The sequence below is a fragment of the Hirsutella rhossiliensis genome (assembly GCF_020360975.1).
Source record: "Hirsutella rhossiliensis strain HR02 chromosome Unknown scaffold00005, whole genome shotgun sequence".
Lineage (NCBI taxonomy): Eukaryota > Fungi > Ascomycota > Sordariomycetes > Hypocreales > Ophiocordycipitaceae > Hirsutella > Hirsutella rhossiliensis.
This window is the reverse complement of record NW_025408671.1, coordinates 3,403,115-3,415,818: the sequence shown is the minus strand read 5'-3', so window position 1 is coordinate 3,415,818 and position 12,704 is coordinate 3,403,115. Positions and strand designations below refer to the sequence as shown.

At 57.3% G+C, this 12,704-nt stretch overlaps 1 protein-coding gene across 1 annotated transcript; it reads right to left on the bottom strand.

Moving 5' to 3' along the window:
* Positions 1-399: 399 nt before the first annotated feature.
* Positions 400-2,966, bottom strand: HRG_05750 (SAM and PH domain-containing protein; the record flags this gene model as incomplete). The annotated part of the gene is made up of 4 exons (XM_044864221.1): positions 400-924; positions 991-2,637; positions 2,701-2,904; positions 2,964-2,966. 4 exons carry the CDS (start codon positions 2,964-2,966, stop codon positions 400-402), a joined length of 2,379 nt encoding a protein of 792 aa, XP_044720753.1.
* Positions 2,967-12,704: the final 9,738 nt, after the last annotated feature.

The following is a 12,704-nucleotide window of genomic DNA, read 5'->3' as shown; positions in this document are numbered from 1 at the left end:
TGTTCATTCAAGTCAAGACTACAGGCTTGCCTGAGAACACAAGTGGTATCAAGTTCATCCGCTGCGCAACTAAATAGAAAACAGGCTCAAGGAACGTCGAGTATCCGTATCGTGAGATTCATTCATTGCCTTCTTTGTGTCACAGACAGGTCGCTGGGTGAAACAAAACAAACGCTAGGATGAGAAAAGAAACAGAAACGAGGTATGTTACTGTGCGCGAAACGGTAGAGACGCGCGGGAAGGTCGAGGGAGAGTGTCGACGAGGCTGACGGAGCTGAGATTTTGGGAGCGGCTTTGCATTTGAGAGACGTAGGAGAAGCGTTTCTCCAAACGGTGCCAAGTGGTATTCGGCAAAAGAAAGAATGGTGTGAGAGAGCACGGAATCAATCCGGCGCTTAATTATATCATGTTTCCGTTGACGCTAATCTCAAAGCCTTGGCCCTTTTGCTTGAGCGCCTTGGCCAGCATCAGCTCCCGCATCCAGTCGATGCGCTCGTCACGGCCCTTGACAGCGAAATGGTGCGTCTTTCCAGTGCCATTGACGCCCTCGTCGGATGCTGCGCCAGGAGCATGCATGAAGCTATCGCGCTTGCGAAGACGTGCGCCCACTTCCTTGTCCTGAGGGATGAGCTGGAAGCTGAAAGCAGCGATGGAGTCGCTCTTTCCGCGACTGTGCGAGATGTTCATGGCCTTGAAGGCTGCGCTAAGCTTGGACGATGACGCAAAGTTGGAACAGGCAATGGCGTAGTCGTCAATGTCAACATACTCGAGCGTGCGGTTCATCTCCTTGGAGTCCTTGTGCATGTTAAGCCGGGTACCCCTGATGGTGAAGTATCCGTCCTGCCACTCATGGCGGAACAGACGCATCTTGCGCTTCTTCATCGGGCCTTGGAATGAGATGCCGTCAGCTGCAGCGGACCCTTCCTGGGAGTCACTGGGCTCAGAGATGGGCTTGGGAGGGATAGTTTGCTCCAAGTGTGTGCACTCCACAGGCGACCATGGGTAGTGATAACGAGGGGGCGCTTGGCGTGGCTGTCTGTTGAGGCGGCCAGCAGTATTGGGTGATGGTGACGGGCTCTTGGGGGACGGAGCTTTCGCAGCCATGTTGCTTGCTTTGTGCTCGTCCAGGGCTGGGAGGACGGAGAAAGAAGGCCGCCGGGCAGAGAGCCGAGACTGAGAACGAGCATGGGGCGGGCTGTTGGACAGGTCTGCCCGGTAGCCCATGTCGGGAGGCACGGATTGGGAGACATTTCGTGCAACTGGGCCAAGCGGGACCGCCGTGACAGGGACGTCGACCTCGGAGAAGGGACTGGCAAGCCTCCGGTGGTCTCTCGGTGTCTCCAGATCCAATGAGCGGGGGGACGACTTATCCATGCGCTGCGGTGGAGGCCCCTGTTGCTGAATCGACTGGCGCTGCTTTTTCTCCTCGAGAGCTTGTTCCACGGTCAGGAGAACCGTCCGTGTCTGCTGCGGCTCGCCCCCATCGGGGATGGATAGCTTGGGTAGCCAACGGAGGCCATGATGAGGAGGCTTGGTGGCCGGTGTGAGTTCAAAGGGGGGCGTTGGGGGTACTTCGTTGGCCCGTGTCTTGCTCTGCTGATGTTGAAAGCCCAGAAACTGGCGGACATTGTCTTGAGGATCGCGGGACTGGACGTTGAGCAGGGCGGCTTCTCGGAGGTATTGCAGCGGAGGGAGGCCACCAGGCCCAAGAACGTCAGACGATGCAACCACAGATTGGAGCGCGTCCGACATGGGTCGCTGGTCCTCGTTGGGGATGATAGCCTTCGCCGTGTCTGGGTTGCCCGCGTCACCATAGAGGAGGACGGTACCGCCAGCATTCAAGTCCACGTTTGGATGTGCTTTCTTGATCTCTTCCATGGCACGCTGATGCCTCTTCCACTTCGAACAGTTCTCGCCCTTTGAACAGTGGTGCGGCCTAGGTATGACCTGCTCAATGCCGATGATGGACACGGACTCCATGGGAGTGACGATGTCGTCGTTGGCAGAGGGTCTGCGACGCTGTGTCCTCCTGCTACCCTGGCGCCTCTCTAGGTCGGGGTGGGCCCTCGCCGCCCTCCTCGCCTCCCGACTCGGCACATCTTCAATCGGTGTCGAGGGTCTGGGCGAGGCGCGTCGGCTGTTCCGGAGGACCTCGATCTGATTCCAGACCTTTGTACGAATACCAAAAGAGGGGATGTCTAGCTCTTTCAGGTCCTCAAACTTGAGCGTGACGACGATTTCGCCATTGATGTCGTTTTCGATGAATCGGTAGGCCACAGACAGCTCGATGCCGGCATCAAGCATAGACTGCGCAACCATCTCGGGAGTCCACGAAGCGAGCAAAGACGGATCGAGCTTTTGTTGATCGTACTGGAATGAGCTCCGTTTTGCAGGGGGTTGAGACCTCTCCACGCGGCCGTCAATCACCCGGGCTGGCCGAGACGTCAGGGGCGACAGCGTCAAGATGGCGCCCTCTTCAAGCAGAGACTGGTCAGTCGAGCTGCGAAAGAGATGGGGTCCTCGGGGGCCTTGGACTTGTTTTGAAGAGACGTCGAGGAGGACCTCGCGGCCACGACTTGACCTAGGAGTAGGGACTTCGTCGTACGAGGATACGGTCGTGATACTCGGCTGCCCCGACTAATATGATGAGCTTCCATGGAGCTTGAACGGGATAGGTCGTCTGGAGAGGTGCATACGTACCGACTGTAGACTCACGCGAGGTGAGTTGTCTTCGACGTCACTGACGATTTCTTCGTCCCAGTCCGTGTCCACAAACTCGGTGGCCACAGACATTGGGCGATGGGCGTGAGACTCGAGTTTGGAAGTGAGGAAGGCGTCTTCTGCTGCGTGGTTTCGCACTTGGTGGGAGATGCGGCCATCGCCGACCCGGAAATATGGGTGATCCTGCGACGTGCGGGAGTCAGACTGACATGATCAAGACTGTTGGATAGGGGCCTAGTTACCATGGCTTGGCCGTCCTCGCCCCAGATTCGGGGTTCAATAGGTAGGTCCAGGCTCAACGAGTGGGCTAGTCATGGGCAAGTGTATGGTTTGACGAGAGCGTCTGTGTTTAGCATGCGATGGCCGTTGCCGGCTCCCTGTTTGCCTCTACTTCTCGCCTCTGAAGAAGGAGAGGGGATGGATATGTAAGAGGTCAGCTTGAGCTGTGCCGTGAGACAGAAAAATGTAGAGAAACGTCGAGAAAACAAGTAGGAAAAGCAATGCAAGAGAAGAGAAAACCCCGAAAGAATCGGAACAGACATGCACAAGTCGCAAAAGGGCAGCCGGGGGACTGTTATGTACGAGGTAGGTAACCAAGCCATGGGCTAAAGTGGTTGCATATCGACAGCCCCGCGAACTTGGATCCCCATGCTCGAGATGTGATGGGGGACGAGCGGACAGGAAGAAAAGACGGCGGCATCACATTGCCAGCTGCGGTCCGGCGCAAAGACTGGCGCCAAGGCGGCGGGCATAATTGGACCGCCGCGATGCGAGCCGCTTGAAGCGCCTGCAGCGAGTCGTCGTCTGCCGTCATGATAGGCTCAGGGCATCGGTGTGTGATGTGGTGTGGGAGGTGTGGGAGGTGTGGGAGGCGTGCGAGGTGTGCGAGAAGACGAGGGACGAGGGAGGGGGCTGGCTGTTGGTGGATGAGGGCCAAAGGCGGTCTGTCCCCTCCCATGGCCCAGTACAGCGGGCACTGGAGTGGCGTCTGCGCGTCCCTGTCATTCTCCCAGGCCACCTATTACTTACCTACTTACCTTACTACTGCACTGTACTGTACTTCCTTCCACCGAGGCCACTGAACAGAGCTGCCCGACCTCCCGCCAGCCCTGGAGAAGCCCAACCACCACCACCACCACCTGGTACTTATACGTCAGTATCGCGTCCACGAGAACGCCTCTCTTCTCCCGCTTCGGCTCTTGGAGCTCGTTGACCGAGAGGAGTCTGCAGAAGCGGGGAATATACGCATGCATTTCCCTATGGATGCAGTTGGGGCATGCGTACGGATACAGCTCCGAGCACGGACACAGTAAGTAGAAGAATGACCAGTTCCATGTTGCTTCCAGGGCCCTGTCTGGCGGCTTCATCCATCCTGTGGTGCAGATATGCCTGTGACTTTAGGCTGTGACTTTAGGTTGTGACGCCTGTAGCAGACTTGGGCAACAACGACAGAGCAAAAACGTTGCCAGCAAGTTGGCGGGTTGCTGTTGCCGCCGGCGCCTGCAGTCGGGGCAACCCATACGGGCAAGAGGCAGAGGGCAACAGCTGATGGGGCCCCACCTCTCTTACCCTGTATCCGTTTACAGGTGCTGCAAGGTAGCGGCGCTGCTCGAACTCTCCCCTGTAAAAATTCTTCACCCCGCGGAGCTGTTAGTGGCTCGTTAGCCGGGACAGGATCTACAGGCCACCCGACCGCGCTTTTGCTGCGGGGTCCATCGTGACCCTAACAGCACAGAGGAAGACCTTAGGAGAGTTCATATTCCTCTGCGAAGCCGGTCTCGACAACATGTCCACTCGGACCTCATGGCTCTCTTCGGAACCAAGGAGCTATGGGTATGGGAAGGCCCGCCCTTCTAAACAACGGTGGCCGGTTGCGGAGGTTTTTCTCCCTGAGGGCAAGCTGCAAAGCCAGCCTCTGATCCCCTCCAAGAGTTTTTCCCTGCCGCCGCTCCCCAGTCATTTCCACGGCTTGGTTACTGGAGCGTGGACTGCGGCAGCAGTTTTGGCTGCGAGCGAGAGAATTCTGACCGGACAAAACCAAGGGTTGACCAATTCTTTGTGGCTGCGACCACCCGACACTTTGCCTTGACATCCCGCTGACGGGTACGAGGCTTGACACGAGCGCCATCGAGCCGATGAAATGCTGGATAGGGACAGAAGGGGTTGTTCACGGGTAGCGAACTACGAGCGCTGGGTGCATTTAGATGGACAGTGGTTTTTTCGAGGGAACTCATTCGGGACACTTCTCTGTAACTAGCTCAGCACGTCCTGTGCTCCCTCGCGGAGACCTGAGCGGCCTGAGCCGCTGGACGCAAAATACACAACAACAACAACAACAGGTAGCGCTGCTCCTTTCCAGTTTCCTCTTTCGTACGTGCCTGCTTCGCTCAAGGCAGGTACCCTCGATGCGGTGTAGGCCCTCGACACAACCGTGCAGTCCAGAGTGCTTGCATGACATTTCGTGGACGAGTGGCGTTGGCCCGAGTGATTGGCCTTTTGCCTCATTCTTTCTGTTCCCGCTCACCTCAACTCAATTCATGCGGTGTCGTCAGCCACTTGCGCGACCCCTGCTCTCCCCGCTCCGGACTTTCCGCACTCGACTCTTTACTCCGGACCATCCACCAGCCCCGGTCACGCTCCGGTCACGGCGTCCGTCGCAGACAGGCAGAAGGCTTGTCCCCTGCGTCTTGTGCGATGCTCGCGCCGGCACCCGGACCAGAGTCGTTGGAGCCCCCACGCACGGCAGCAACAATCATCAAGAGGAAATACGATATTAGACGACGGCAAGCAAGTCAAGGTCGGGAGCGGGGTAAAGGACAATGCAGGGTAGGCATGCTGATCCAGCTAGCTAGCTTGAATCGGAAACTGAAGCTTGTTCCGTCGTCCATGTCCTGCAGCTCCTTCACGCTTCTGCACCTTGCTCAGATGGGCCTTTCCGTTGACGAGATAACGTTCTCGGCCGGCAGACCTGGTGCCATCTCGCTCTTCCTTCGGGCTGCATTATGAGATCCGGACAGGGTGAGCGAGGCGAGGTTTGCTGACGGCTTTGTGCTCAAGTACGCGCACGCTACTGGGACGGACCGCCTGACTAGAGCTGTTAGCCCGACCTGGAGCAAGGCCATGTCCCAGCAGGTCTCGGCTGCCGGCGTCACGATGCCACGGTGACCGGGAGCACATGACTTGCACGATTGGCAAGCCGCTCGCTCGGCCCCAAGGCGGTCAGCCTTTGAGGGCAAACAAGACGGATTGATCGCTTGGCAGGTGAGTGAGCCACGCCAAGGGTCCGCGTCCTTGATGCCAACGCCGTCATTTACCTGCCGCCAATACCCCAGAGAAGGTCCCAGAATGGCAACCGGGATGCGACGTGCGTGACGCGAGCACGTCTGCTGCTGGCTCGGTCTATGCATACATACATATTGATTGCTATACTGCACATGCACGAGCTGGACCAAGAGGATGAACCCTTGCCAGCTACTGCGCAAGCTTGGTCGACGAGGGCGTGGCACCGGAGCATCTGCGCGCACGGTGTGGACGGGGGGTGAGACGACGTGCGACATTGCGACCCCCCCCCTGCAAAGGATTCGAATCGCTTCTCGTCCTCGTAAAAAAAGTCCATGCCGATCCGCACGTCGCCAAACCGGTTGTCTATAATGTCGAGCTTGATAACGGCGCTCAGCCAATTGGCCTAGTCGACGGAGCCAGAACCAGCATCTTCCTTTTTCCCTCCCTCATCTTGCTCCTCATCTACGAGCGCCAACCAATTGTAGCGAGCAATTGGCGCGTTTTGAGAAAGATTCGTTTGCCAAACCATCATGGGCTCATCAGCGTCAGCCTCAACGTGCCACCGGAGCCAATGGAGCCGCGATGCGGCCTCGGGTGCCGTCGATTGGCCGGTGGCACGTCCATCCTGAAATACTTGTGCGGGGTTTCTTACTTTTTCCTCGTTGCCCTATTATTTCTCGGTCTGACCTCCTCAAGCCTTGTTGCCGCTCCGAGTCGAGCGGCATCCGCCCCGACCCCCCGTCGGTGTCTTGCATCGCCACTGCACATGACGCCTGCTGGAGGTTGGCCCGATAAGACATGTACAGGGATGGCATCGCTAGGCTTGCCAAGTTCCACGACCATCCTGACCGTCTTGGGCTCCGTGCAACGGCGCGCGGCTTCCTGGGCCTCGTAAACGGGGAGACGACGGCAACGTGCGCCGCCTCCCCTTTTCGTCATGCGTTGTTTGTCGAGGTTCCCTGAGCTTGGCGTCATACCTCGGAGCCAGCAAACATCTGGCACGATCCAACTGCCTGGTGGCTGCGATATCGGGCAGAAATGGGGGTTGAGTAAGTGAGCTCGATGGACCAGACTAGTACTTCGTGCAGAACCTCACGATGTCAAGGCCAATTTCCAATGAATGTTCTCGAAATAGGTCGTTATACATGTAATGATATGTATGTAATACATAAATTGGCTTACAGGCATGCTTGCGTACCGTATGAGCTGTGCCGTACACTTGCTGTGCGTATTGCACGCTCCAGTACCAGGACAAAGGGGGAATCTCATCTACACACGACGCATCATGGCCTCCTCATCCTCATAGACCGCGCGCCGTGACCTCGGCATGGCCCTTGATCCCTCAAGGGGAGCCTCTTCCGGCCACAGTGCGCACTCGACACGGATGCTTTGCGGCAACGACGGTCTTGGTATGCGTTGGGTGTCCGTACAGTATGTGTGGAGAGCTTGAGCCACGTCGGCTCTTGTTCCCGATGTTCCAGAGCTCCACCCTCATCGAGAAGGTTGCAACTATCACAGCGGGCAGCCGTCTTTCCGGCAGCAACAGAGGCGATTTGCTGACGCTGGAGTTCAGCTCACATGCTAGCTGGCCAATGTGGCCTACTCTTTGGGGACAGATACTCTAAGCTGGCGGTCGGTGATGGAGACGATATCTTTTACGGACACGAATGCATCGTGATTCCTCCCGTGGCCGGATCAGGGACCGGCGGGCCAGGGGACAAAAGGCCCCATCGTTTGCCGATGGAGACGTAGCCAGCAAATGGATGGATGTGGAAATATTGGCCACAGCATTCGGCGTTTTTCTTGTTGTCGACGAATCAATTACTCGTCGAGCTCGTGTCATCCATTGAAAGAGGACGGCGACTTTTCCGAAAGGCGGCGTCGGGGGTTTACGCCGTCGCGGTCCGTGGCCCGTGCATGTACAGTACGATGCGATGGGATCCTTGGACGAGCCAAGCCCCGATATAAGTGCCGGCATGGCGATTTGCTCCGCCGGCCCCGGGGGCTTCCCTGGCGATTTGCTTGCCAGGTGGTCAAGAATCAATGACCAGCGTGCAGCTGTCTCGTCGTCTTGACTCTTAACTTGCAGCGCCTCATGGGCTAAAGTCGGCTTCTAGGGACAGGGTAGAAGGAAGTCTGGCCCGCCCCTCCACCATTAGCCTCGTGGCTGCTTTCGACGTGGCTGGATCATGGAGTCGCCGTGAGGAGTCGCCGTGAGGGGTACGTACTTGTACCTTTGCAAAGGAGCCGCTTCAAGCGCCGGCATTGTCAGGGAGACGAGAGCGCGTCCTGGGTCCAAAGTCACGAGAGGAGACGGTCGAGGGGGTGACTTGATGGAAAGCGATACCGGTGATGCTGAGTCGAGTTGATGCACCGCCTACCGCCGAGATGAATGGGCAAAACAGCTAGTTCAAGGCCAAAGATGAGCTGAAGAAGATCAGACGGGTGTTATTTCGATGCCATCTAGAAGGGTCGGGGCAGATGGCGGAGGATGAAGAGGCCATATTAGGCCGAGAACAAGCCACGAATGCGGTAACGAAGAAGGGACCAAGAATAACTAGACGGTGTTATTAGCCGCCGAGAGCGAATGGGGGGGGGAGAAAAGAAAAAAGGGCAGTTTGAGCGCCTCACAGGATTGGAGAGGCTTGAGTGGACGAGATGGAGCGGGCAGGCAGGGGAGCCAAAATTAGCCCACTAGAGGGGACGGGGATTGATGCGGGGGAGGGGCTAATTGGCCGCCTGCCTGTCCGTCCACAGCCCTACTAGTACTGTGCAGAATAGGTACATACCTACGCCCGTACCTACCTAGGCAAGCTACTGTAGGGAGTAATACCGGTACTGTACATGCGATTACGGTGGGTGACGTGGAGACGGAGAGGACAACGATGTCGACAGCAAGGAGGAGGAACAGGAACCTTTGAGGGGCATCATGATGGAATGCCATGTAATTACTGTCCCGTTTCCTGGACGGAGCATAGCATCGCGTCCCACGTGTACTTTTGCCATTTACCGTGGCACGGGGAATGGATGCGCTCGCCAGAGCTGGTCTCCGCTAACCGCCGTAATACCGGTAGACGGAAGAGAGAAGAATGGCGCCCAGAGAGAAACAAGAGAGGAACAAGGGACTTTGTGAGGCCCCATGATCCTTGCATGGCGCTAATGGCCGGTCGGTCCCGCGGCCCCTGCCGGTCTTCTGCGGCCTCGTCACATGCAGCGGCCAACCAGAACTGGCGGACAGGGGTTTGCTCGATGGCGCCACTGCAAGCCCCGTGTTTTCTTCTTTTTCCATCGGGCGCTGTGATGATCCACAAAGTTCTCCGTATTGTACTGTACTGTACTGTACTGTACTGTACATACCATGCCCGTCTTGGCTTTGTTTGCTCTCTGGGTTGTAACTCAACTTACCTATTCTCGAGGCACTTGTTGGAGTCTCTCTCTCCTCGTCGTCCATGCCCACCTCCTCACCTTTGCCCTCTCCATCTACGGTGCTACGGATACAGTATGTAATTATGTATCATCTCTCCCGCTTCAACGACAGCCGAGAAGCGACAATCCACTTTAGGCATCCCGCTTTAGGCATCCGTCGCGGCTCGCTCTCACGCCGTCTTCCGCAACCGCCGCCGGCCCCTGTTGCCGCCCTTGTGTCACGACACAGGCACCGCGGCGGCCAAGCGCAGCCAGCGTTGCACGGCATGTTGCCCGTTGGCCGCGCGCGTGCGTCGGCTCTGGCTGCTGCTGCTCCCCGGGCCACGTTTTTCCTTCCAAGGCGGGCGGCTGTCGACGTCGGCCAACAACCAACCATTGAGCCCGCCCAGCCGAGCTTGTTCTTCACCTCTTCTTTTTTCCCTCACGCCTTGGCGAACGCCCTTGGCGCCGCCATTTGTGTTGCCGCCGCCGCCGCCGCCGCCGACCCCTCGTCACTCCCATTCCGCCGCGTGTGCGTGCGTATGTGTATGTGTGTGTGTGTATGTGTGTATATGTGTGTGTGTGTGTATGTGTGTATGTGTGTGTGTGTGTGCGTGTGTGCGTGTGTGCGTGAGACGGCACAGGCGAGGCCTTACACGCCATATCCGTCCTGCCTCGGTATACTTCGTGCTGCACAGGTGCCTCTCTCTGCCCTTTGCGTGCAATATCAAGCCATGAACCCCCAGCACATATTACTGGGCCCTCCCCAAACGTCGGCGAGAAAAGAGGCACGCATGCTCGTGTCACTCCGTGCCCAGTTCACAGGTGCCTTCACGCCTCCAAATCAGCTCGGGTGGGAAGTACATATGGCAGAACAGCACCTACCACTGGCCCTATATGCATGCACCCACGCTCTTTGCTCTGCAGTGCGATACGAACACTGCGCGAGCCAAGGTACGGGGCATCACAGCATCGTCATCAAACGACTTTCGGCGTGGCTTGTCCCAAAGCATCCCCGTTGGGTGCTACCGATGGGTTGAAGAATCCTACCGTGTGCCTGGCCTGGTCTGAAGTGTCCAAGACACTATTTACAAAATAATGAACCCACCCATCCATCCATCCGCGTGCAAGGTGCTCTAATGTGATATCTTGGAGTTAGACATGTCAAGTAAAGCATACCTAATACCCGAGCCGAGACGCCAATGCCCGACTGTACTCGATACTTGGTAGCATGGATGCTGCGTGCTTCTTGCTGCGTGCTTCTCTCACCTCACCCCTCCTCTCACCTTTTTTTCCCGCACCGAGACACTCAAAAAGATCCCGGCAGCGACAGCCAAAAGATGGCGCCCATTCGTCTTGCCGGAAGGCTGTGCCTCCGATTCCCAACCCTTTCTCTTGCCCGTCTCCACTGTCGGGTGAGATGCTTCCCGCCAACCACCCAACTGCAGCGCCGTCTCTTGGACCGACCCGGCACGTGCCCTGCCCATGCCTCATATACTGCAGCACGAAGCATGTCGTGCCATGATGATGGTCTTGGAACCAGCCTCCTCTTGTCTCCTCTCGTCGTGTCTTTGACCCTTCTATATGCAAACACACACACACACACACACACACACACACACACACACACAAACACCGTGTCTGCAATCGACAACGACAAATGCCCCCCGCCGAGTGACATCGTCTGAGGCCAAAAGCGTCATGCACCCACGTGCCATCCACGGAGAATCGAGTGGTGACATTGTGCGGCGTATCCGTAGGGAGGGAGAGCACGAGGAGGGGTGGGGGAGCACGACGGCATGGGATGTGGCCTTTACCAAAACCAGGGCCGCGCTCGTTTTTCATCCCGTCTGGACATGGGACTCGAAGCCGTCGACGCTCCGTCGACGGTGTACAGTACTGTACAGGTGCTGCACCGTACAATAGCCATGTTACTATTGATGCCGCTGCGTCTTTGCATGTACGGATAGGCGCTGGACAAACATGCATACATACGTACATATCTGGGCATTCATTCTGCACATTCCAGACCCGTGTGCAGGGATCCTGCAGTCAGCTTGCCAATGGGACCCGAAGCAAGAGTTGAGCTGGCTGGGCTGCTTGGCTCGGACGGCAACGCAGAGGTGCGAGGACACGGCGCCCGGGCATCACCGGTCTTTGCGTGCATTATGACGACCAGGAGAATCTGGGGAGCTGGAGTTGCTGTCTTGTCGAGCTGCGTTGAAGGATTGGGAGTCGTCTGGTGATGCTGGATGGCGGCGGAGACGAGGAAAGACAGATGCGTTCATAACCCCGGATACGTGATGTGTCCATGCATATAGTTGCATATAGTTGCATATCTGGCACTCTTTCTGGCTAATCGTTGTCGGGTTTGCTCCGCTCTGGGCCGTTGTGCTGATTAGATGCACAATGTCCATGTCCGTATACATGCCCATTGTCCGTACATTTTGTGCACAGGGTACCTATCTCATCCTTTTACCGAGTATTTATCCAGCGAGGCTATTAGTTAAGCAGCTCCCTCTTCCTCTCCGCCTGCCGGCCCTCTCTTCCTTCTTCTTGTCCCCTCTCTCCATCCATCTGCTGGCTCCTCCGCCCTTCACCGAGAGGGGGACGTGTTCCGGCCTTGGGAAAGCTCGTGCATCCACCGGCCCGTGGGAAGCATTTGCAGCGCGACTTGCCTCTTTGGGAACATGTCCCCTCCTCCCCCCAGTCTGCACGTCCAAGCCGCCCCCCTTCTCCTCGTCCCCCCGCGAAGAGGACAAGAGGACGAGGACGGAAGAGGGGGGGTATCCGCATGGCGTCCGCATGGTATCCGCATCGCGTCGAGCAGGCAAAACCGACGGCCTATGTCGGGTGGGCGGCTCTCATTGGCCTCTGTAAGCGCAGTCGCTGACGTTGGTGCCAGAGACTAGGACCAAGAGTGCCACACTCTGCACGCGGGTTCAAAAATAGAAACAGACCGATTCTCTCTCGCTCTGTGCAGAATGATATAAGACTTTGGCCTCGAGCTGCCGGCCCTGAATTTAGCCCTCTTTTCTAAGTGTCCCAAAGGCAGCAGAAGGCGGTTCTCTCTCTCTCTTTAACCCTCTTTCTCCTCCTCCTTCTCCCCAAGGGCCTCGTTCTTCCCCACCACCCGTCGCGGCCCTCGTCTCTCTGCTCGTCCTCCACTTCGCTGCAAGCTGGTCTTGCCTGAGTTTTTGTTTCCTCCGCGCGTCTTTATCATTCACTAATACGACGGCTCGTCCACTCGGTTCTGCGCACCGCAACAGCAATCAAACGAGTCTTGCTGGTTCGGG